This window comes from Cygnus olor, chromosome 1 (genome assembly GCF_009769625.2).
Source record: "Cygnus olor isolate bCygOlo1 chromosome 1, bCygOlo1.pri.v2, whole genome shotgun sequence".
NCBI lineage: Eukaryota > Metazoa > Chordata > Aves > Anseriformes > Anatidae > Cygnus > Cygnus olor.
This window is the reverse complement of record NC_049169.1, coordinates 55,173,769-55,195,486: the sequence shown is the minus strand read 5'-3', so window position 1 is coordinate 55,195,486 and position 21,718 is coordinate 55,173,769. Positions and strand designations below refer to the sequence as shown.

Sequence of the window (21,718 nt, the reverse complement as noted above, 5' to 3'; positions counted from 1 at the left end):
TACAGAAAAGGCCCCAGCGTTCACATCAAAGCGAAGCCTGCCACTGAAACCTTTTCTCAGCAGCGTGCAGGATGGGAAAAGTTGTGGTGTTTCGACCCGGCTGAGTTCTGTGGGCTCGTTTGCCTGTGCTTTCTGCAAGGTGCTTCTGTAGGACGCCCGGCCCGCCTTCTGCACGCCTCCTGCCTTCGCTCTTGCAGCTTGGTTCGTCTCGGAGGAAACGGCACCAGCAGCCTCTCGCTTTTGAACGGGGGAAGTGTAATTTTATGGGGTCGCGGGCAGCTGGGAAAACCTCCCCGAGCTCGCCGGGGACTTCCTCTGCAGCCTTGGGACAGGCGCGCGAGCGGCGCTGAGGAGGGCCCCGGGTGCCTACGGGACAGCACGGGGGCTGCGGGGGGAATCCTGCATCAGTGTCCCAAATTTCGGCACCTTTCACTGCGCCATCAGGTTCGTTTCACCTGACGCTGAACCCCTCTGGGCTGTGAATGCAGCTCACAGGCACACCATGCTGCTGTGCGAGGGGTTTTTTTTTTGTAACGAAGCTGAGATCTTCGACAGGAAGGGGTTATATTTGGTTTAGCGTGGTGCTGCTTTCACACATAATACCCCCGTAAATGTGCAAAAGGCGTAGCTAACTCCTTCCTGTATGTCTTCCCCTCTCTGGAAAACCTGCAGACCATTTTTAGCCCTCTGTCCCCCTGCTGTGGCCTTGCTCCTCTGGCAAGGGGAGCTGCTTGATCCCTGTTTTGATTTCCCGAAGGGATCTGAGGGGACAGGTGAAATCCCACAGTGTGCCCAGGTTGGGAGCTGTTGGGGTTCCTCTCTGTGCCGTGGTTGTTTCTGCAGCCTGTACTGCACGGGCAGAAATGAGAGGCAGAACAGTTTGATTTCCTGCCCAACACCCGTTTGGGGCTTTCTTTTTTTTAATTTGAATTTCCCTAACAATTTTTCTACTTTACCAAGGTTTTGTTTATCTAGGTTCTTACGTGCTGACTTGCTGAAATGCCCGAGGAAGGTTGTCCATCCCCAGAACCTTCATGTGGTGGCATTGGGGCGCTCACGTTCCACCTCTGTGTCTCATGTCGCTTGTTTGTGCTTTCTCGTTTCAGAGACTTTGATTCTCTCTCCAAGGAAAATGTCTACGAAAACAACCGCTTGGTAAGTCCCAGCTGCACCATACACAGAAGGAAAAAGGAACACGAGAATGACTGGGTGGAGGTCATGCAGTGGGGAAGAACTTAGTGACAGCGCTGAGGGGGTGAGAAAGATCTGTTGGTAAGCAGCAGGCAGGAGCTTCTCTGGAAACGTCTGAAACATCAACGTCCAGCCTGCACTAAAGAGAAGATAAGGTGGTTATCCTGGTAGTTGCCAAGATGACATCTCGAGTGAGGATTACACCCCCACTTACTTCATAGGGCCATTTTCATTTATTCCTCCATAACTTTCAGATCCCACACCCTGCACAGCATCTTGTACCCCAGAGACCACACACCTCCAGTCCTTATCTACTGCCCTGCATCTGGTACCTGTCCATTCAGGGCCCACACCACTCCTATCCCCTCCTGACCCGCTTTCTCTTCGGTCTCTGCATGGTCTAGCATCCCCCCGCCCTCAGAGATCACTTGTGGGTGCGCTGCCCTGAGAGCAACAGCAGGATGCCGAGTGTATCTGTGTAGCTGGTAATCCATGTATACTGCTGAGTGGGAAGCTCTCAAATGGCTGTTTGCTGTTTTCTTCCTTCACTGCTTCCTTTCAAGTAGCCACGTACGTAACTGCAGGAGTTACGTGCTTCTTGTCACAGTGTCGCTGTTATTTCTGCTCACCAAGACCCAGAAAAGCACCCAAGCGGCTTGTGCGTGGCAGGCTGCTGGCTGTTGGTCAGGCGTGGCTGCACTGGTGGTGGCAGGAGGAGATGTGGCACCCCAGAGTGTGAAAGGATGGGCAGGGGCTGGCTTTCTGCAGGGTCACTGTTTGGGGTGACCAGGGCCACCGCGCAGTAGAGCTGGTATTTGGCTGTGTAGGAAGTACCTGCCGGTCCCCGGCCCTCCCCAGAGCCAGCCAAGGCTCTGCCAGGCTCTTGCTTGAGGGTAAGCGGTGGTGTGCCTGTTTCACAGGTTGAAAAAACACATCTTTTTCAGCTCTGAGACCTCCTGAGAGTCCCCCTCCCTGTCCCAGAGCGGTAGCTGAATGACTTGAGCACTTAGGAGGAAGCTGCAGGGGCGCGGACAGCTGAAATGACACTGGGGCAGCTGCAGCAGCTTGTTCCCTTCTTTCCAGTCAAGCAGCACGTCTGGGATCCTCTGTCTACCTGGGACGCCACAGGCTTACTGCTTAATCTCCAGCAGGATCCTCCCGGCTTGATTTCTGTGTTATTTGTCAGAGGGTATCGATTTTCTCTCGTTACCACCTCTTTCTGCTGTTCCTGCAGGCCTTCGAGTTGGCGGAGCGGGAGCTGGGCATCCCAGCTCTGCTAGATCCCAATGACATGGTCTCCATGAAAGTCCCCGACTGCCTCAGCATCATGACTTACGTGTCTCAGTATTACAACCATTTCAACAACCCCAGCCAAGGTGAGTGCCCTTCCCCACCTCTGCCTTCCAGTTTGCCCCCCGCTTGGCTCCAGAAACCCAGAGGCACCGCGTGCTGAGAGAAGTCTTCCAAATTCCTTCCATCCCCTTCCTATTCCTAGCCCAAACCTTTTTTTTTCTTCTTTTTTTTTTTTTTCTGTGCATGGAGTGCTCTGCATCTAGAAATTAGATTTTATGGGAGTTGGGGCTGATATCTGGGAAGGAATCCTGCGTGGTGGTTTTGGAGTTCAGCATTTGTGGGGTCCTGCAGCCACTTTGTGGGCGGGTGTTTGAAGGCTTGTGGGCCTGGAGGTAGTGGAAACATGCCCCTTCTTTTCTGTAGAAAATGGGAGAGGGACAGATAACACCTGCCTGTTCTGGATCTTGGTGGTGCTGGCGAGTCGAGCCTGGAACAGGGAGTGGGGTAGGGCGAGGTTTCACAAGAGGCAGGGAATGATTTAACAGCTCACCTGGGGAAAGGGGAACGCCTTGGTTCTCCTCCCTCCATGCTGCATTCCTGCCACTGGGGTTGCCCCTGGAGCGCATCAGACCCCTTTGTGATCTGCTTTAACCCACTGAAATGGAGGAAAGCTAGATAGGGAACCTGCCTACCACAGCTCGTTTTTATCACCTTGGTAAGCTTGAAGTGACGGGGGGAGGGGAAGCAGGGTGGGGTGTCTTAAATCAGCTCATCTGTCCTTGCAGCTGCAACCTAAGCTCTGAGACAGCTCTTCCAGGGCATCCCTCCAGGGTGGAGACCAGTGCTCCAGGTCTCTGCTCTGCTCTCTCGCTCCAGCACGTCAGCCACAACGCCGGATAAATCTCTTCCACGTGCGTGGATGTGAGCACTTCTGCTGAGATGCTGGCCTCCCAGCCACGGGCTGCCTTTGGGGGCTGTTGTGAGTGCCTGATGGGCAAGGGGTGCTCCACAGACCCGCTGACACCCCGGAACCCAGTGGGGAACAATAATGCATTAGCAGCAGGTATTTAGGGTGCTCTGGTCTTTAAGCGTTGTTTAGGGAGCTGATAACGAGGAAGCCAAGTGGCATTTGATGGTGTCCATGGGCCACAGAAGGGGACCTGCTGCAGGCTCGTGGCTGCCCCGTTATTAGATTGCCTTTCTCTCTGCCCCCTAAAATAGACACCGAAGCGTCAGGAGTGGCAAGTCCCATCCTGTGTCACAAGGCTGGAGTTTTTTTTTTTCCCCTCCCCTCCCCTTCCCCCACATGCGTGGCATGAGTCACCGCTCTCGCCTGATCCTCCTTGCCTTCTGTCTCCAGCCAGAGTCCCTCCGCCTATGAAGCGCCCGGCCGCTGCCGCCTCGCCGCCTCTGCTGTCCCACAAGAAGCCCGTGGCTGCGGCCGAGAGTTCCTCCACGCCGCAGGTACCGCCCGATTCCTTGATTTTGAGTCGGCCTGAGGCGGTGGTCCTCCCTGCGCTGGGGGCGAGGGGAGGGGAGAGAGCCCATCACGGTGAGACAGATCTGTGCAGGGGGATAGCTTCGTGTTTTGGGGTAGGAGGGATGTTTGGGGGCTGGTAACCTTGGGAGACACCCCTTGCTCTCTAGGGGTCTCTGGACTGAAATTTGTCTCTGGCAAGGAAGAGATGGAGGGGCATGGGTGTGGGGTGGTTCCTTCAGCACCCAGGGCACAAACACCTCCCTTCCTATGGAAGGATAATGCTGTAGATGAGGCAGGAGCAGGAATGTGAGATTAGGTGAGCAGAAAAGACATCTCCTTGGCCCTTTATTTCAGGGTCTAGTGGGTGTCTGGGATGGCAAAGAGCAGGGAGACCACCTGGAGGTCCGGGCTGCCTGGGGTTTAGATTAGTTCCTTGCACGGCCCTTCAGCCCTGCCTCCGGACAGAGACAAGGCACCTTTCGGAGGATTTCCTCTCTAATTCGGGCAGTGGCGGCCCGCCTGTGCCCAGACTTGGGGGCAGCTGTTGTGCACATTGCTGGACCCTGAGGTCAGCCCCCGTGCCACAAGCGCTCGGCAGCGGGCATAGCACGGGCAGCAGCTGCTCTGGAGGAGCCACGGGCTGGTGGCGAGCACCTCGTGGCCCCCCTCGCTGAGCTCCCCGCGTGTCACCCCTCAGGACGATGTCCCCTCGGAGCCGGCAGAGCCGTCGCAGCGCACCACGCTCAGCAGTACCTGCGCCGCCTGCCAGCAGCACGTCCACCTGGTGCAGCGCTACCTGGCCGAGGGCAAGCTCTACCACCGCCAGTGCTTCAGGTACGTGGTGGGCAGCTGCTGGAGCTCTGCAGCCAGCCAGACCCCATCCCTGTGTGTCCTTCTGCAACACGGAGCCGCGAGGGAGAGGGGTTCGGTGATGGTGTTTCCCTCGCAGCCTCCTGTCCCAGAGGTCTGGCTGGTTCCTTGTGTGCAGCCCCGTGCTGCTTGCTGTCCCCGCTCCCTGCCTCTCCTGCTCTTTCCCACTCTGCTCTTTCCCACTCTGCTGACCAGCTTCTTGCGCTTCTCCCGCCCCCCAAAACCAGGATGTTCTGCCTCTTTACTGCCTCCCTACCACATAACACCCCCACCACGATGAGGTCCGAGGTGGGCCATCAGCCCTGCAGATCTGCTTCCTCCCGCGGTGCCTGGGGCGGTGCTGAGCTCTCAGGGGGAGCGTGTGGGGAGCTACAAGCTGTTACCAGACCAAGGAACGAGGGATCAGATGTCAGCAGCCTTGCGGTTACTCCCCGGGTGCAGGTCCTTACCTGCAGCACCAGTGAAGTCATTTCACTTCGCTTTCCCTGCTCGGATGACGAGGGGGTTGAGATCTCTCCTCTGGACCACAGGACAAGAGCCGGCATCCGAGGACAGAAAAGCTGAGCCACAGGAAAGTTATGGGAGGCCTCATTTAACTCATTTAACTGTGCGAACAGCTCCTGACTAAGCCAACCGGGGGGGTGTTTTAGAAACAGCACTGTGAGAGAGTGCTGACAGCTTCTTGTCTGCAGCTAGGGCAAAAGCAGGAGCTTTGGAGTGCAGGTGCACCACTGTTCTAGGGCCAGGAACAGGCGAGCTGCAGTGCCTGTCTTGGCACAGCTCGTGGCCCTTCAGACTGAGCAGTGAGAGTCCCAAAACTTCATCCTAAGTATTTTTTCTCTGTGTGCTTTCCTTACCTTTTTTTTTTTTTTTTTCCTGCTGATTCATGGCCGCTGTTTGCTTGGGAACGTTCTGCGGCAGCGTGCTCTGTGGGCTGACAGAGATAAAACCAAAACAAACTTCTTTCTCCCCTTGTCCAAACTTGTTACCTCTTCATTTCGTCATACCCCTTCTCCCCGCCCCTGTGTCTTCACGCTTCTGCTCTGCATTTCAAAGGAAGCAGCAGCCAAGTGGACACCCAGAGCAGAATTCCTCACCAAAATTATCTGATGGCAGCGCAGGGCGGCCAGCTGCTGTGAGCGCCAAGCGTTCAGGCAAGAAGAAACAAGCTTGGCTTTCATGGGACTGCTTGATCAGCCCCTTGCCCTTGGCTCTTTTTCATACACGCTGCCCTCCTCCCTTCCCAGGTGGAAAAGGGCTGAGCTGGTTGCCCGTGCTGTGTACTTAGGGCTGCACCTGGAGGGCTTCATTAGGGAGGATTCAGGAAGAGAGTGGATGAGCGTCAGACCAGGCTAGGCATGAATGTTGCTTCTCCTGACTACCCTTCGAGCCTCCAGCTTAGGGATTTCCTGAGTCAGAAGTAGTATTGTTTTAGTTAATGCTCAGTGTTTGTTCTTTCTCCTGGCCCCCACCAGGTGCATCTTTTCCAGCCCGTCAAGTTTCATTTTCCTGACTCTGGAAACCGTGCTGTACCCCAGCACCAACGTTGCCCTTTATTATATCCTTTCTGAGCTGAGAGAGGAACCCAAATGCATGCGGTACTTGAGTTGCGAGCTCACTGGGGCACACGCTGGTGTGATGACGTTTTTCTGTTCCTCTCCTTTCCTGCATGACTTCCCCAAGATCACGATGCGATTTAGTAGCAGGGTTGAAGCCTGACCCGAGAGCCCTGCAGGGATCTCCGAGTGCCAGCCCAGCCCTTCTCCTCAGCCCCATCGGTTCCCTGGAGGGCAGGCTGGCCTCTCCCACCTCACGGGGCTCTTTCTTCTCGTTGGCAGGTGCAAGGAGTGCTCCAGCACCCTGCTCCCAGGGTCGTACAAGCCCGGGTCAGAGGCGGGGACGTTTGTCTGCACACACCATCGTGGCAAATTGGCCGTGAGCGGGAAGATGGACAGGAGGGCCAGCCCCGACCGACAGTCGCCGGAGCTAAGAACTGAAATTGCTGCCGGCAGCGCGGGTGAGGATGGGCTCCCTGCGGGAGCAGAGGTGGGGAAGGACAACAGCACTGCTGTGGAGAACGCGGCGGAGACCCAGACGCCTGCAGAGGGCACGGCCAGCCCGGAGGAGAAGGACAGCACGCCCAGCAAAGCAGAGACAGCGACGCCCCACGCGGGAAGCGGGGCGCCCACCTCCCAGATACCCCCCAGGCCTCCCCTTCCCACCAAACCCTCAGCGCCCGGCCAGGACAAAGCCAGCCCTCTGGACGGACGCCTCAGAGACACTCGGCCCACCCCGGCCCCGAGGAGGTCCACGGATGCCTCAGCCCTCACCCCTCCAGCCTCCCACCCCGTGCCCCGGCCCCGCTCCACCGTCCAGGGCGAGGCAAGCGACTGCGCGCCTGGCATGGTGAACGGTGAGAGAGCCTGGTGGCAGCACGGGGCGCTGCCCTCGTCCACGAGTTTCCTTCCTTCTCTGTAGCCCGGCGCCCTTCTGCCTCCAGTTAAATCTTGGGCTCGGACACTGAGCCTTATCTGCCTGCAGACCCCGTGGAGGAGGGAGCGGTGCTAGGTGTCGCGCCCGCCTGCTCCATTTTATCCCTCTGGAGCTTTCCAGAGGGTGCTGGGAGGTGGCAGTGTTAGGGCAGCGTGCAGGGGTGAAAACAGAGGGACACGTCAGTCTTCCAGCTGCAACTCCAGGATGAGGTTGGGAGGAAAAGGGGGGGGGGTGTCTGGGGGAGACTGACTGCACCGACCATGCCACGAGGTTTGCGGAAAGCGGGACCAACCAGCCTCCCACGGGGAGATGCGCCTCGCGTTGATTTAACCTCTCCCTATATGTCGTTCTGGTGTTGTGACAGTCTGCCCCTGTGTCTTTCTAGGTAGGGGACCTGAACCCAGTCCCCCTGTCCCAAAACCCCGAGGGAGACCCTGCTCCTCTGATCGGTACGTCCTTCTGTTCACGGGTCACCTGGGACCCCCCTAGCGAGGTGGGGCTGTGGGGGCGGCTCGGCTGCGGTCTCCCCTCCCACCTCCATCAGCCCCAGCTCTTGGGAGGAAGGAGGTCGTGATCGAATCCCTTCCCTGGCTGGTGCCAGCCCGGTGTTAGCTGGGCTGTTGGTGTTGGTACCTCCCAGGGGCTCTGTCCTTTAGGGTCTATAAAAAGCTTGGGGGGCTTCAGGAGTGCAGGAAAGTCTTTCAGCGTTTCCTGCTGAAGCAGCCTTGCGTGTGCATGCTGGGAAGGGGACGCGCGGCTGCCTCGTGGAGGGTTCGTCCAGGGAAAGGCCCAGTGCAAGGACGTGGCGGGTGCTTGGCTGCGGTCAGGAACCTTTATACCCACCGGGCTCCTTCCAGGAGCCTGCTGGTGCCCGCTCTCGGGACAGAGGTTGCACAAGCACACCGCGTTCGCAGTGCCGAGGAGCGGATGCGTGCCACGTCCCTGATGAGCAGGGATCCTCCGAGCTGCGGGACGGGCGGCTCCCTGCCACCTCTCGCTATCTTTTCCTCTCTTCTCCCAGTGCTGGAGCCGCTGCGAGAGCCAAGGACCCGCCGTGGATGGCCTTAGTGCAGGCAGAGCCCAAGAAGAAGCCAGCTCCTCCTCCTCCTCCCCCGGGGAGCGGCCACGAGACCCCCAGCAGGACTGCAGAGGAGGAGGATGGGGAGGAGGTGGGCAAAGCCAAGAGCGAGGAGAGCAAACCTGATGCCGCAGAGCCCAAACCGTACAACCCCTTCGAGGAGGAGGAGGAGGAGGAGGAAGAGGAGGTTGCCCCTGCCCAAAAGAGCACGCCTGAGCAGGAGCAGGGTGAGGCTGCTGCCAAGTCTCTCCACCCCTGGTACGGGATCACTCCCACCAGCAGCCCCAAGGCAAAGAAGCGGCCAGCCCCGCGAGCCCCCAGTGCTTCCCCGCTAGGTGAGCTTTCCCCCACCCCCTTATCCCTCCTCCTCCTCACCGCTTCCCCTTCCACACGCCCCTAACCCCGGCACGTACCCCCCTTCTCTCCTGGCTGCCCCCCTTACTCCCCGAGGTCTCCCTTTGCTTCGCAGCCCACCACCCCATCTCCAGGCTGTCACACTCCGAGCCATCCTCCTCCACCCCGTCTCCAGCCCTCAGCCTCGAGAGCATCAGTTCCGAGAGTTCGGCCAAGGTGCTGGGTGACACCGACGAGGCCTCGGTGCCTAAAAGCTCCTCCGAGCCCACTGTCCACACGCCAACGGCCACCAAGACCTCCAGCGCTGACGCGCCGCTGGCCAGCGTCTCCTCCAGCGAGAGCCCTGCCGCCCCAGCCAGCCTCTCCACCACCTCCTCCTTCTCCTCCTCCAGCGAACTGGCCGGCTTCGGCGGGGAGGCGCAGCCCGGCGCCCCGCACGCCGGCAGGAGCGTCTCTGCCGGCAGCTTAAAGACCAGCCCCAGCCGGCTGCCCCCCAAGCCTCCTGCTGGGGCTAGCCCTGCGCCCATCCTCTTGGCTTCGGATGGCGGGGCTGGGAGCCCTAAGCCCCCCTCTTCACCCAAACCCCAGCTGAAGGTGAGGTGGTGACCTCAAAGGGGGGATTGAGTCCAGGTTTGCCCCGTACACAGGTTTGGGGTGTGTGTGTGTGTGTGTGTCCCAAAAGCAAAGCTCAGGCGTGTGTTGGTTAAGTGGTGGCTGTGCTCCTGTTCTGCTTGCCCCACATGCTAAATTTCATGTGCTCAAAGCAAACGGGAAGGGAACCATCACAGAAAATAATTCGGCGTGCTCGCTAGAGGGAGGCTGGGGAACCCACGGCAAACGTGAGGAGAGCCGTTTGTCACCCCATGGCTAGGCTGCTGGTGGAGCTCAGCGCTGTGCGCCTCCTCTGGGAGGGCGTGGGGTAGGACAGGCTGTAGGGCTGCCCGTCTGCTCGATCCCAGCTGTTGGGATGCTGTACCCCTTCCGGAGCCTCACGTATCTCCCTTTGTCCTCTCGCTCCAGTCCTCCTGCAAAGAGAACCCCTTCAACCGAAAGCCATCGCCTGCTGCCTCGCCCTCGGCAAAGAAACCTCCCAAAGGCTCCAAGCCAGCGCGTCCTCCTGCGCCGGGTCACGGCTTCCCGCTGATCAAACGCAAGGTAAAAGGGCCCTTGGGGAAACCAGGGGGGGAGACCAGCCCTAGGGTTACCACTGGAAACCGGAGGTTGGTGGTAATGGCAGTCCCCGCTGTGCGGTTTGGCAGGTGCAGACAGATCAGTACATCCCCGAGGAAGACATCTACGGAGAGATGGATGCCATCGAGCACCAGCTGGACCAGCTGGAGCACCGCGGGGTGGCCTTGGAGGAGAAACTTCGCAGCGCTGAGAACGGTACGTGGGGCAGGACGGACCCGCGGGCTGCTCTGCGTCCAGCCGAGGAGTTGGCAGCGGTGACTTCCTCCCCGCTGGTGGCGGGGCTCCAGGAAAGGTCACAGCCACGCTCGTAGAGTGGAAGCAGGTGAAAGAGGAGACAAGGCTCTTTCTGGGGCTCAGGAACAGGATGAGGTCAGGCTGACTCTCGCGGAGCGCTGACAGGATCCTGCAGGGCTGGGGCGGGCTCTGAACTGTCCTTTTGCTTGGCAGACAGCCCCGAGGACAGCCTGCTGGTGGACTGGTTCAAACTCATCCACGAGAAGCACATGCTGGTGCGCCACGAGTCAGAGCTCATCTACATGTAAGCGCGCGCGTGTGTGTGGCAGGGGGCACCGACGGTGCTGTGGGGAGTCCCGTCTCAGCGCTGCTAAAACTGGAGGGCCTGGAGAAGTAGGGGAAAGAGGGCAAGCGGACAGAAGTGTCCAAACATATTCAGAACCGACCCGCTGCAAGTCCCCAAAGTCCCTGCAGCATCTCTCCCAGGAAGGCCTCGAGCAGTCGGGGTTGGTCCCTGGTGGGGCTTGGCTGTCTGGGATAAGACCAGCACCTTGGCGGTTCTTCCCGAGGTCACCCCCTATTTTGGGATGATGTCCTGCCTTCCTGGAGCCTCGCAGCGGGTCCCAGCAGTGCCCCCTTCCCTTGCAGCTTCAAGCAGCAGAACCTGGAGCAGCGGCAGGCGGACGTGGAGTACGAGCTGCGCTGCCTCCTCAACAAGCCAGGTAAGGCATCGCGCCGGCCGTAGCTGCCTCTGCTTTTCGCCTGGGCTTCACCTCTGGGATCTCTGCCCCGAGCTCTGAATTTCAGAGCTCCTTCAGCCGTGTAACTGCCTGTCCTTCCTTGGGGGTTGGCTCGGCAGAGAAGGACTGGACTGAGGAGGACCGGGTGAGGGAGCAGGTGCTGATGCAGGAGCTGGTGACCATCATCGAGCAGAGGAACGCCATCGTCAACTGCCTGGACGAGGACCGGCAGAGGTGAGGAGTGATGCGGGCTGGGGGCGAGGGGAAAAGTGGGCCCGTCTGACTCAGCGCCACACAAATGGGCTCGTGGGCATGTCCCGAGATGTCCCTGCTGCTGACGTCTTTCCCAGGCTTCCTGGTCCTTGGCTCTCTGAACGGCTCGTGTGTGGGAAGGCCAGGGCCGCGCTCGCAGCGTGTGGGACTTGCTCACACGACACTGATGGATCTACACCTCCACGGCTTCGAAGTGGGAGGTTCTCAGACTTTAAACAACGCAGCAGCTGTTCTCAAGGCGGAATCACTGACCTGTCTCCCACTCTTTCTTTCAGGGAAGAGGAGGAGGATAAAATGCTGGAAGCCATGATTAAAAGGAAAGGTAAGAAACTAGCAGGAGGATTTTGGAGCACTGGTTTCGCTGCTGACCTCAGTGAGGGGCAGCGTAAACCATTCGTGAAATTGCGTGCAGGAGGAGGAAGTGACACTGTTCTGTGCAGACAATGAAGCCTTTCCTGTAGGGCCCTGAAAAGTTTGGAGCACAGCTGTGCTGTGAGGCCCTGTTACGCAGAAGGAAGTGTGCGTGCAGCGGAGGGCTTTGATTCCTTGTCCCTGTTGTTGTGTGCAAACCATCAGCCTCTCCCAGTAACAACCCTCCTTTGCCACCCCAGAGTTCCACAAGGAGACGGAGGCCGAGAGCAAGAAGAAAGGCAAATTCAAGCCCATGAAGGTGCTCAAGCTGCTGGGCAACAAGCACGACTCCAAGAGCAAGTCACCCAAGGAGAAAAGCTAGAGCAGGGGCCGCCAGCAGTGGGAGGGACGTGCTGCCCGACTGCCCCGGCCTCCCGCGGCCGGGGTAGGGTGCCTGCCAGGGGGGCTTGGCTCCCTCTGCTCCCCTCGCCTCTCCCCCTCGCTCCCTCCCCAGGCACCGGCGCTGCCACCCCAGGGTGCCTCCAGCCCCCTGCCCGCAGCGGGGGAGGCTGGCTTTCCCCTCCGAGGCCTCGCTAACAGGGCAGGGAGCAAATGGATTCGCTTTTCGGAAGTGTTGCCCTGTCGCGCGTCTGTGTTACTGACTGAGAAGCGAGCTGAGGAGTTTGGTGTCTGTGGGAAAACTTGCACTAACTGTCCCCCCTTCCCCTTCTCCCGCTCTTACTGTGACAGCTCCGTGTGCCTCCATCCTCTGCCGGGGGGCATCTGGCTGTCCCTCCCTCTTGTCCCCTTCCTGCCCCATTTTTAACTGCAGGAGAAAAGCCTGGCGTTAGAATCAGGATTCTTCAGGTTTTACTGGCCTAAACTAAAATGTTTAAAAAAAAAACCAACCACACTCTCGCGTCACAAGGCTCTAAAGCCGTAGCCAAAAAAATAACCGGTGCCCTATTTATTTTGAGCTGTCCCCTCCCCCTGAAGACTTTCCCCCCTTGAGCATTTCAGGGCTGAGAGGACCCAAGGGGACCGCGTACATCTGCCCAGATGTAGCCCACGCGCCCCACTCAGGACATCTTACCCCCACTGCTGCTAACCACCGCTGACTGCTGCCGTCAGGGGGAGGGAGGAACATTCCTTTTCCAGGCGAGGGCAGAAAAGCACAAGACTGACTTAGTGCAAGGGGCGAGCCCCTGCTCACCAGTGCCACCCTTGAGCGGCTGGGGAGAGAGGCACGGTTACAACTGACCTTTCCCCAGCTTCGCCTGTGTATACTTTAAAAGTGTGTAAAGAGGGTTTGGCTGGTTGGTTGTTTTTTTTAACACCTCCTTTACTACATGAATTCAAACCCGCCCTGAAAGTTTTTAAACCCTTATTTTATTTGTTGTATGTGTGCGTGTGTGTACATCAGAGGAGGGAAGGGGGGGACAGTATTCTTCCACCCCTCCCTCCTTCCTTCCATTTTTGTTTCCTGCCTTCTCCTCCAAGGTGAGGAGCTATTTATTGGGTCGTTCGCTTGGTCTGAATTAGACGTTCTGTTTCATGGGTGTTTGGTTGGTCAGCTGTTCGTCACGCCTTCCCATTAGCAAATTAGTCATGTCAGCCCCAAACAAACTGCTGCACTCCCTTCCAAAAATACAGCAGGCTTCAGCCAAAACACTCTCGAAGCAGTGCCTTGCAACATGGCTGGCGTAGCGTTCTGGAAACAGGCCCCCATTTCCCCCAAATGCCGTGCCACTCCTGCCATACCTCAGCAGGCTGCTCAGGAGCAGTGGTAGGGGAGGGGAGATCCCAAAGCACAACGCTTCTCCACGGAGAAACGCATCCGTTTCGGAGCCTGCTGTCGTGTCGTCGTTGCCAAAGGCCGTCAGGATCGCCGCAGCCTGACACCCCTTGGCCCTGTGCCCGGTCAGAACCTTGATTTGTAAATTACACTGTACTAACTCCATGACTTCCATTCACCTGAACAGAAATAAAGAAAAGAAAAAAAAAAAAAGATTTAAAAACCAATCACGGCTTAGGTTTCTTATTCCTTTCTGTACTCACACTGTCCTGGGGACAAGGCACGCTGCCTGGCTCGTGGAGTGGCTGATGAGCATCGCTGAGAAGCAGATGATGGGATCTTAAAATCCGCCTCTGCATTTCCTTACACTGGACTTTGTGCAGGAATGGGGGGGCGTCGTGCTTCAGCCTGCTGAAGGACAGAGGTGGTGACTCAATGGCCATCTCCAGGCTTTGTGGGAGACTGATGGCTGCTCAGCATACCACGGTTTCAGGAACCAAAAAAACCACAGCAAGCCTGCTGCAAACAGCAGCACGCTCCAGGCTGAAATCCCCTCTCCCCCGACACTGAATCTGTGTTCCTGAGCGCCTGCCCAGTTTAGCTGCCACGGAGAAGCCTGCTGATGCATGCAGTCACGCTGACCTGCAGTCATGTTGGAGGCTCGCGCTTGCGCAAGGCCAGGCGGCTGCATCTTCCTGCTCGCCATCTGCCAGCACAGCCATTCCCGAAGCTGTGCGGGCTGGAGCGGGTCGTGGATGCGGGTGGTGACACGTTAGCATTGTACCTCCCCTAGAAACCTCCACCTCTGGGTAGATGGAGGAGAAGGAATGACATTTGTAGCTGCGTGGAGTGCTGTACTCCAAGGCATTGCATAACTGGAAGGAGGCTCTGCTTTGTCATGTTTTAATAGCCGCTGCTGTTGTGTTTTCATCTCTTTCATATTGTTGAGCAAGAAGGGATCTGGTGCACGGGTAGGACTTTACAACAGCTTGCTTCTGTTACCAGCTATGTACAAACTGTTCCTGCCTTCTGGCTTTAGGCAACAGGTGGTACTGCTCCCTCTTCAGGGGGACCACTGAGAGAAAGGCAGACACAGGCCAGGCCTTGAGACTCCAATGCCAGGGATGTGGGAGAAGAGGCGGGAACAAATTGCATTTGCGATTTTCCCTTGGCCTAGTCATGGGAATCAGATTTGTTCCCACCAGGAAAGTCTTTTGTCATGGTCTCTCTCACTTCCTCGCTTCTCTTCTTGTCAATGATCTCCATCTCGCGCATTTTCTGCAAAGTACAAAGGGGGTGGGCTGAGTGAGGAGAACGCCAGGAGCTTTTTTCTTCTTTTTTAAACAAACTCCAAGAGCAAAGATTCTGCTTCCCTGATTAAGGTGCATGCAGATGTAGAAAGAAAGGCTGAAAGCCTCTTATTCCCAGTTTCCCAAATTCATGCCCCTCTTATGCCACAAAAGAGGAACTGTCTCCTCCTCTTCCCCACTCAGCTATAGGAGGGAGATTGTGCTTTAAGATTTCTGACACGAGGAATGCTCTCAACACCCTGTAGGGGCAGTGCTGCCAGGGCCCTCACATACCTGGGAGATTTCAGTGACGATAATTCTCTGATACTTCTTGCCCTGTCCTAGAGCTTCCATCTCTGCCAGGAACTCCTGCCTCTCCTGGACTTCATTCACCACTGACAGAGAGAAAACACTGTGAAAATGGGATCCAGCCAAAAGGCAAGGAAATGTCTAGCTGCAAACCCTCAACCTCCCAGCTCTGTTGGAGCAGCGGTCCCACCAGGGGAGGGGGGATATCTGCTGAAACACCCACCCATCTTGCCCACCAAAATACCTCGGTGGTCCTTCACACAGTGGGAAGTCCCCCTCCCCTGCACAGCTCCCTTCCCTAATCTGCAGGAACGGTGACTTCCCAGTTTTCTTTGCAACATGAGAGTTTTCTGTACTTAATAGTTATCAATCTGTGCTGTCACAGTTCAGGAAGGGCTGTCTGGAGCGTTCACACACATAGGAGATTCAAGCACAGGGAGGTATAAGGCAGGGTTTTGCCATCCCAGAATATTGTGCAGGACAAAGTCCACCACTGCTTAAAATTCTGCCCTACATTTAAGCTTTGCTAGTATAACTTTACTGATCTTGGCGTGAAAATAAACACAGCCCAAATCACGGTCAGGCTGGTAAACATCCTAGCCTACTCTGAGTCACACTGGCTGGAGAAAGGATCCACAGTACCTGGGCTTTCTGCCCAGGCTGCCCCTGCGAATCACCACGGTATTCCTCTGCCAGCAGTTTGTGTTCTGTGGGCAATCCAGACAGCCTACATCTGCCAGCAAGCCTCTGCAGAACAAATTCTGCAAGGAAGACTGGATCGCAGAGGCACAGTGTCAAGTCCTTCCTCTGGGAATCCGGCTCTGTGCTCCCTTCCACCCAGGGCTTCAGATTTGGGACCACACAGCCTGCCTCACAGCCCTCAGGGGGAGCAGCTTTCCAGGCTTCCCCTGCGCCCTCTCCCAGGGACATACATTCTTCAAAGCGGTCAATCTCAGTTATCTCCTCTTCCTTTGTCTGAACAAGTGTCTGTTTTACTTGGTGTTCCACCACATCCTTCCCTGTCGCTAAGATATTTTGGAGCCTTTGCTTCTCCCTTTCCAAATCTCCTGTGAATGAAAAGGAAAAAAACATAAATGCTTAACAGCCTGTCTCCTCAGCAAGGAGCCTGGCCACCCTGCTGCCCGGCTAATGACACCAGAAGAAATGTGACATTAATGACAGTGCATCCCCAGACTGAACTGCTCACTGTGAAGAGAAAACCAAACAGACATCAAACCCACATTTATTGCCCGTATTATTGCCCATATTACCCATATTATTGCCCATATTATTACCCACATTGACCCACATTTATAAGCTAGAAAATTATACAGCACCCCTTCTTACACAAGGATTGTACAAGGTCCTATCACTTATAATCCCCCTAGCTAGTGGGCAGAAGTCAGTGAGCATTTGCAGTGAACATTCCCTCAGAGATCTCTTTTTTAAGCATCTTTGAAGTCAGAAAGTATGAGGATTAACAGTAGTTAAGAACACCTCCTATGACTGCTGAGGTTGCAGGCAGGGGGTGGACATAAGGGGAAGAGAGAGGGACTGGGTGGCATGATTAGTAATGTTTTCTGACTTACTCCTTGCTCGTGGCTTGAATTTGTCTCGGGTGTAAGCATCTCCTGCCTGGCAGACCTTGGCAGGCCGAAGATGTGGTTTAGCTGAAAGCCTGCTCGGCTGACAGAGCGGTGGGGAGGAAGCAGGCAGCATGGGCGCTGGTTGTTTGCTGGATGTGGGGTGGCACTGGAGGGGCAGGGCATCTCCCCCTGGAGAACAAACCCAAAATATTGATGTCAGACACAGACGAGCCTGGCTGGATGGCCCCCAACTACTACCAGCCGAAGACCTGGTGTAGCACAGCCAAGAAATATCCACGGTGCCACAGATGCTGCTCACGGGTACACGTCCTTTGGGGACACCTCACCTGGTACTTACAAAAAACATCAGCAGCTGTGCTGCTGTGTGTAAGGGAGCAGGACGCCTCCATCCAAGCAGCCTGTAGGTGAACGCCCCCTCGATTGGGGCGAGGGGCACGAGCTGTTCACCACAGCAGCGAGGGGGGAACGCGAGGCGGACGGCACTCACGTTCCAGGCACTCCATCAGGCATCGCCTCTGGAAGCTCGTCAGCTTCGACTCCTCCATCATGGCTGGAAAACATTGTCTATGTGTAAACACAGGGCCCCAGAGGGCTCCCCCCCCCCCCCATAACACCCAGAACGGGCGGGACAGGGCAGGGGGTAATCCCTACAGACAAGACAGACAGACACGGGTCTTCCACCACCTCACATGGCCCAGAAGCACCCCTCAGGGCCTTCCCCGCCGCAGGCCCCGTTACCTCGCAGCAGCTCCCGGGTTTTGGGGCTATACCGGGCTCTGCCTCCGCCCTCCGAGCCCGCCATAGCCGATGGCTACCATTCAGAGGGGGGGTGAAGAAGGAGGGGGTAAAATGGCGGCGCGTCGCCACGGCAACGGCGCCATGGCGCCGGGCGACTGCTAGTCACGTCACGGGGAGCGACCAGAAGCGGGCGGGGAGGAAGGAGGCAAGATGTCCGACAACGAGGACAAGTGAGAGCGGCAGCGGGAGGCAGGGGGCGGGCTGGGGGACGGGGATCGGGATCGCGATCGGGATCGGGATCGGGATCGGGATCAGGATTGGGATCAGGATCCGGATCCGGATTCGGATCAGGACCAGGATTCGGGTTGGGAACTGGGAGCCAAGCGCGTTGCCTGACGTGCCCTTCCGTCCTGCCCCTCAGCTTCGACGGGGATGATTTCGACGATGTGGAGGAGGACGAGGGTCTGGAGGACCTGGAGAACGCGGAGGAGGTGGGTGCCCCCGCCGGCTCGCCCGCCGCTCGGGCCTGAGGTGCAGCCGAGCCGTAGCGTTGTGCTGGTTTCCCCAGGAGGGACAGGAGAACGTGGAGATCCTCCCGTCGGGAGAGCGGCAGGCGGCTAACCAGAAGCGGATCACCACCCCCTACATGACCAAGTATGAGCGGGCCAGAGTCCTGGGCACACGTGCCCTCCAGATAGCGTGAGTATTCCCTGCCGTATCCCAAGCATCCCTATAGTGAGGTTGTCATCTCCTAATATCTCCCAGCCCTGTTAAAGCTGCTTATTCCTTTCTGTAAAACCTCCTGGACCTCATGTAGTCCCTTACCTGACAGCTGAGCTTGTGGATCATCATCTCAGTCAGCACTGAAAAGCATCACTGCGTGCCCTTACATCTCTAACAATCCCTCAGGTGTCACAGGCAAAAGGAGTGGGGAATGTGACACGCTGATCCTGCTTTCTGCCTTTCATAAGGCAGCCAGCATGGGCTGGAAAGCTCAGGACCTGCTGGCAGAAGCTAAAGTTGTAGGGAGAGATGCTCTACAACATCTTCATTTATTACCATAGGGCTGTAAGAATTAGGAATGGTATAGCCATCCTGAAATCTTCTCTGAGTGCAGCTGTATTCTGGCAAACTATAAGTTTGTTAAGTGTTTGGAATAGTGTGGCATCATTTATGATAGATAATGCCACTTAAATCCTATTTTGAGTCCCATTAAGGCTGGCTGCTCTCAATCTGTTCCATTTACCTGTCCAGATCTGGTTTAATAATACATGTCAAAAAAGTTTTGTGGTTTTTGAAAAACTGCCCTACAAGCGAGACTATTAAACTGTGTTAAAATTTGTCTGAAAGGGCGTCTCTGAATTTCATCTTAGCTACATGCACCTTCAAAAATATAGTGCTTCTCCACATCTCATCACCATCTACAAGCTTCTAAATGAACTTTCTTTAATTGTCACTTTGGTGAGTTGTTCTTTGCCCAGTTATCACTCCAGAAGGCTATTTTGTGTGCATTCTTTCAACTGGTCAAAGACCAGAAAAATGGGTGAGATGGGATGGGTATGTGCCAGGCCTGTAATCCAAAGCACTCTGGCGCCTGGTTCTCCTTCAGCTACATATTTCTGCTTTTGGTGCTGACTCTAGGCAAGCAGCAGCCCCCCAGTGGCCTTAACCACACATAACGTGAACTTCTGTTGCTGTTGCCACCAGACAGAGAGACAATCATCATCAGCGTTTGCTCTACTTTTACAGCCCTCTGCAAAAATGCATTTTTTTCCCTAGCGATAGACTGCATCAAAAATCCAGCCTTTCATTTTCTCCTAAAGAAAGCCTGGAAGATGTGAGCAAGTGAGAACACGAGGGATGCCTATTTAACAGTGTTTCCACCCTCTCTGTTAGATAACTTTGAGATCAATTTTGATATTCTGTTCCTCTGTGGTGGTTCAACCTGGCAGGCAGCTAAGCACCACACAGCCATTTGCTCACTTACCTTCTCCCCCGACCAATGGGATGGGGGAGAGATTTGGGAGGGGGGAAAAAAAAGTAAAAGCTCGTGGATTGAGATAGAGACAATTTAATAAAACAGAAAAGGAAGAGAAATAATGATGATGATAATAACAGAATATATAAAGCAAGTGATGCATGATGCAATTGCTCGCCGTCCTGTCCCTGACCAGCCTTCCCCCTTCCCCCTGGCCAGCCACCACCTGTTAATTCAGCACAATGCCATGCCTTATAGAATATCCCTTTGGCCAGTCTGAGTCAGCTGTCCTGGTTCTGTCCCCTCCCAGCTCCTTGTGCACCCCCAGCCTGCTCGCTGGCAGAGCCAGAAGAACATTCAAGCAAAAACTTGGTCCATCGTCCCCTGGAGAAATTTTCTTTCCAAAGTGGATGAGAGTGCAACACGCAGGCACGTGCTTAGCTGTCCCTTCTTTGTGTTCTCTCAAATGGTTGTTGATGTTTTGTTCCAGGATGTGTGCCCCCGTGATGGTGGAATTGGAAGGAGAGACAGATCCCTTGCTGATTGCCATGAAAGAACTCAAGTAAGTCCCAGCCTTTGGCAGTGAGTGTATTGATTTCCATAAAGCAAGCACTCCCTTCCTCATCCCAGCATTTAGCAGCTTATTCCATGCAGCTCATTCCAGGACAACATTGTGTTCCCTCAGTAACAGTGAGTACTACAGTTGCCTTCCTTTTCTGCTCCTTGGGACTTCTCCACAGCTGCTCTTCCATCATGGGAGCTCTTGCATAGTGCTGGTGATTAGCAGTGCTCTGATCTCTTTTACTTGGGAGTCCAAGTGTCTTTTATTTCTGTGATGAGAACACAAGGTCCTCATCTTTCTGGAATCAGTTTAATTCTCTCAAAGGGATTGATGCGAAGGAGCCTTCTGAACAGACCTGTGTTCAAATGGAGTGCTGGCAAAAATTAAAATAAGGGTCAGGCTGGTAATGTGAAAGCCCTGGTAAGAATGTCTTTTTTTCCTGCATCCTTCTACACTTGGCTTATTGTGCTTGCAGGAGGCACAACCCTTGCTTACAGAGAGATTAAATAAATCCTTTCTGACTAGCGAAATCAGCTTCTGGATGGCTGCTGACAGGCCCACCTTTCCACAGCAGAGTGTTCTGGCCCACAGCTTGCTGACGTGGTCAGCGAGCTAATATGTCACGGATAGGCTTCTTTCAAGCAGACCAGCCAGACTCCCTTACTGATAAAGTCCCTATACTTGAGTTGAGTTGTCCCTCTGCTCCCCCAGTTTCTCAGTGCGTTGCAGTTGCTCTTGCAGACTTTATATCTCTATTACAGCAGCTCCTTTTATCATTGCTAAAACCTCCACAGGTCATGCTCCTATCAGATCTCCAAGATCCTAATTTGCTTCTGGTCACTGTCTGAGTGCGAGCTCTAGAAAGCAGAGTGTGACACACAGTGGCATCCTGTGCTGTGCCAAAATTAAATTGTGATTCTTGGCATGAGGGAGCTGCTCTGGCACTAGAAAAACAGAAGCCCTGAACGTGGTCATTAAAGACGTCGTATTACTTTTCACGTCTGATATGGTCGTAAACCTGATGCCCTCGTTAGATTCCAGACTGTTTAATTACATTCTGCAGATTTAAATCTGCTTCCACTAAGTTAAATTCTGTTCAGCACTTTCTTGCTTTCTAATTGGAGCTGCTGCTAGCAGACGATGTGTTCTGTCCCAGCTTTACCAGGCTTTGGTGGCTGAATAGTCCATAATATTTCACATATCCTTCTTTAAAATGTACCTGATGCCTCCAGACATGCAAAACACTCCATAGAAGTCAGCTTTTCATGAAGGCTCTTGGAATTCTGACACTTCTGTAGTGTCTTGTAGGGGGAAAAAAATCTTCACTAGGTTTTCCTTGGAAAGAAAAGAATTTATTACTCAAGTTACTTTTTGTTTTTTTTTCCCTATCTTTTTTTTAGATGCTTGGTGTTTTCTCGTAGTGAATTCCGGTCACAGGGCTCAATTCCTGCAGTAGCAACAGGGTGCTGACCTTCTGGAGGTCTTTGATTGTTTTGAGACTTAGGGTGCTCGATGCTTTGCACCTACAAAAGAAAACTGTGTTGGTACTTCCCTCTACCGTGTAATGCCAAATCTCTGGTGCCATACAGATCTCCCACTTAAACCTGATGAGCTTACTGAAGCTAGCATGGCAGCGTACCTCAATTCCCATTGCCTGCTGAAATGCTATAGTGAAGGCCCTGGCATTTCTTTTCACCTCTCTGTCCTTCCTCCAGAGCACGCAAGATCCCCATAATCATACGTCGTTATCTACCTGACGGGAGCTATGAAGACTGGGGTGTGGATGAGTTAATTATCACAGACTGATCAGCCGTTGCTTTTGGTTCTTTCCTTCTCCAACAGATGTTTCTATTTTTGTTTATATTTGTGTAAATAAATTATAAACCTTCCCA

The 21,718-nt window shown here is 55.1% G+C and overlaps 3 protein-coding genes across 5 annotated transcripts in view; 2 read left to right on the top strand and 1 right to left on the bottom strand.

Annotated features, from left to right (window-relative positions):
* MICALL1 (MICAL like 1) overlaps positions 1-12,441 on the top strand; it is a 16,753-nt gene extending 4,312 nt beyond the window's left edge. Inside the window, exons 2-16 of the mRNA XM_040544791.1 lie at positions 1,107-1,155; positions 2,426-2,567; positions 3,845-3,948; positions 4,662-4,798; positions 6,673-7,247; positions 7,713-7,776; positions 8,349-8,740; positions 8,875-9,353; positions 9,780-9,914; positions 10,019-10,145; positions 10,398-10,488; positions 10,833-10,906; positions 11,044-11,158; positions 11,473-11,519; positions 11,809-12,441. Of these exons, the coding sequence (XP_040400725.1) occupies positions 1,107-1,155; positions 2,426-2,567; positions 3,845-3,948; positions 4,662-4,798; positions 6,673-7,247; positions 7,713-7,776; positions 8,349-8,740; positions 8,875-9,353; positions 9,780-9,914; positions 10,019-10,145; positions 10,398-10,488; positions 10,833-10,906; positions 11,044-11,158; positions 11,473-11,519; positions 11,809-11,930 (2,653 nt within the window). The 3' untranslated portion in view covers positions 11,931-12,441. The remainder of the gene's footprint in view (positions 1-1,106; positions 1,156-2,425; positions 2,568-3,844; positions 3,949-4,661; positions 4,799-6,672; positions 7,248-7,712; positions 7,777-8,348; positions 8,741-8,874; positions 9,354-9,779; positions 9,915-10,018; positions 10,146-10,397; positions 10,489-10,832; positions 10,907-11,043; positions 11,159-11,472; positions 11,520-11,808) is intronic.
* Positions 10,567-21,718, top strand: POLR2F (RNA polymerase II, I and III subunit F). Its single transcript, XM_040544884.1, has 6 exons — positions 10,567-10,577; positions 17,474-17,516; positions 17,708-17,777; positions 17,855-17,985; positions 19,755-19,826; positions 21,542-21,718. Exons 2-6 carry the CDS (start codon positions 17,497-17,499, stop codon positions 21,630-21,632), a joined length of 384 nt encoding a protein of 127 aa, XP_040400818.1. The 5' UTR covers positions 10,567-10,577; positions 17,474-17,496; the 3' UTR covers positions 21,633-21,718.
* C1H22orf23 (chromosome 1 C22orf23 homolog) lies at positions 14,245-17,504 on the bottom strand. 3 transcript variants are annotated; one of them, XM_040544858.1, is made up of 6 exons: positions 17,287-17,504; positions 17,036-17,098; positions 16,531-16,716; positions 15,874-16,008; positions 14,927-15,027; positions 14,245-14,621 (listed from the first exon to the last, which is right to left on the bottom strand). In XM_040544858.1, the coding sequence occupies exons 1-6, from the start codon at positions 17,348-17,350 to the stop codon at positions 14,517-14,519; spliced, it is 654 nt and encodes a 217-aa protein (XP_040400792.1). In that variant the 5' UTR covers positions 17,351-17,504; the 3' UTR covers positions 14,245-14,516. The 3 variants fall into 3 exon arrangements, with proteins under 3 accessions (XP_040400792.1, XP_040400793.1, XP_040400794.1); XM_040544859.1 differs by having other exon boundaries at positions 17,233-17,344; XM_040544860.1 differs by lacking the exons at positions 17,036-17,098; positions 17,287-17,504 and adding an exon at positions 16,886-17,029.

What these genes read in the sequence shown, in the direction of transcription:
- POLR2F (XM_040544884.1), top strand. Translation starts at nt 17,497, where the DNA reads ATGTCCGACAACGAGGACAA. An exon ending in ACCTGGAGAACGCGGAGGAG is followed by an intron (nt 17,778 to 17,854) that starts GTGGGTGCCCCC and finishes TGGTTTCCCCAG; the next exon opens with GAGGGACAGGAGAACGTGGA. An exon ending in ATTGCCATGAAAGAACTCAA is followed by an intron (nt 19,827 to 21,541) that starts GTAAGTCCCAGC and finishes TCCTTCCTCCAG; the next exon opens with AGCACGCAAGATCCCCATAA.
- C1H22orf23 (XM_040544858.1), bottom strand. Translation starts at nt 17,350, where the DNA reads ATGGCGGGCTCGGAGGGCGGAGGCAGAGCCCGGTATAGCCCCAAAACC. An exon ending in ATTCAAGCCACGAGCAAGGA is followed by an intron (nt 16,009 to 16,530) that starts GTAAGTCAGAAA and finishes TTTCATTCACAG; the next exon opens with GAGATTTGGAAAGGGAGAAG. An exon ending in GATTGACCGCTTTGAAGAAT is followed by an intron (nt 15,028 to 15,873) that starts GTATGTCCCTGG and finishes TCTCTCTGTCAG; the next exon opens with TGGTGAATGAAGTCCAGGAG.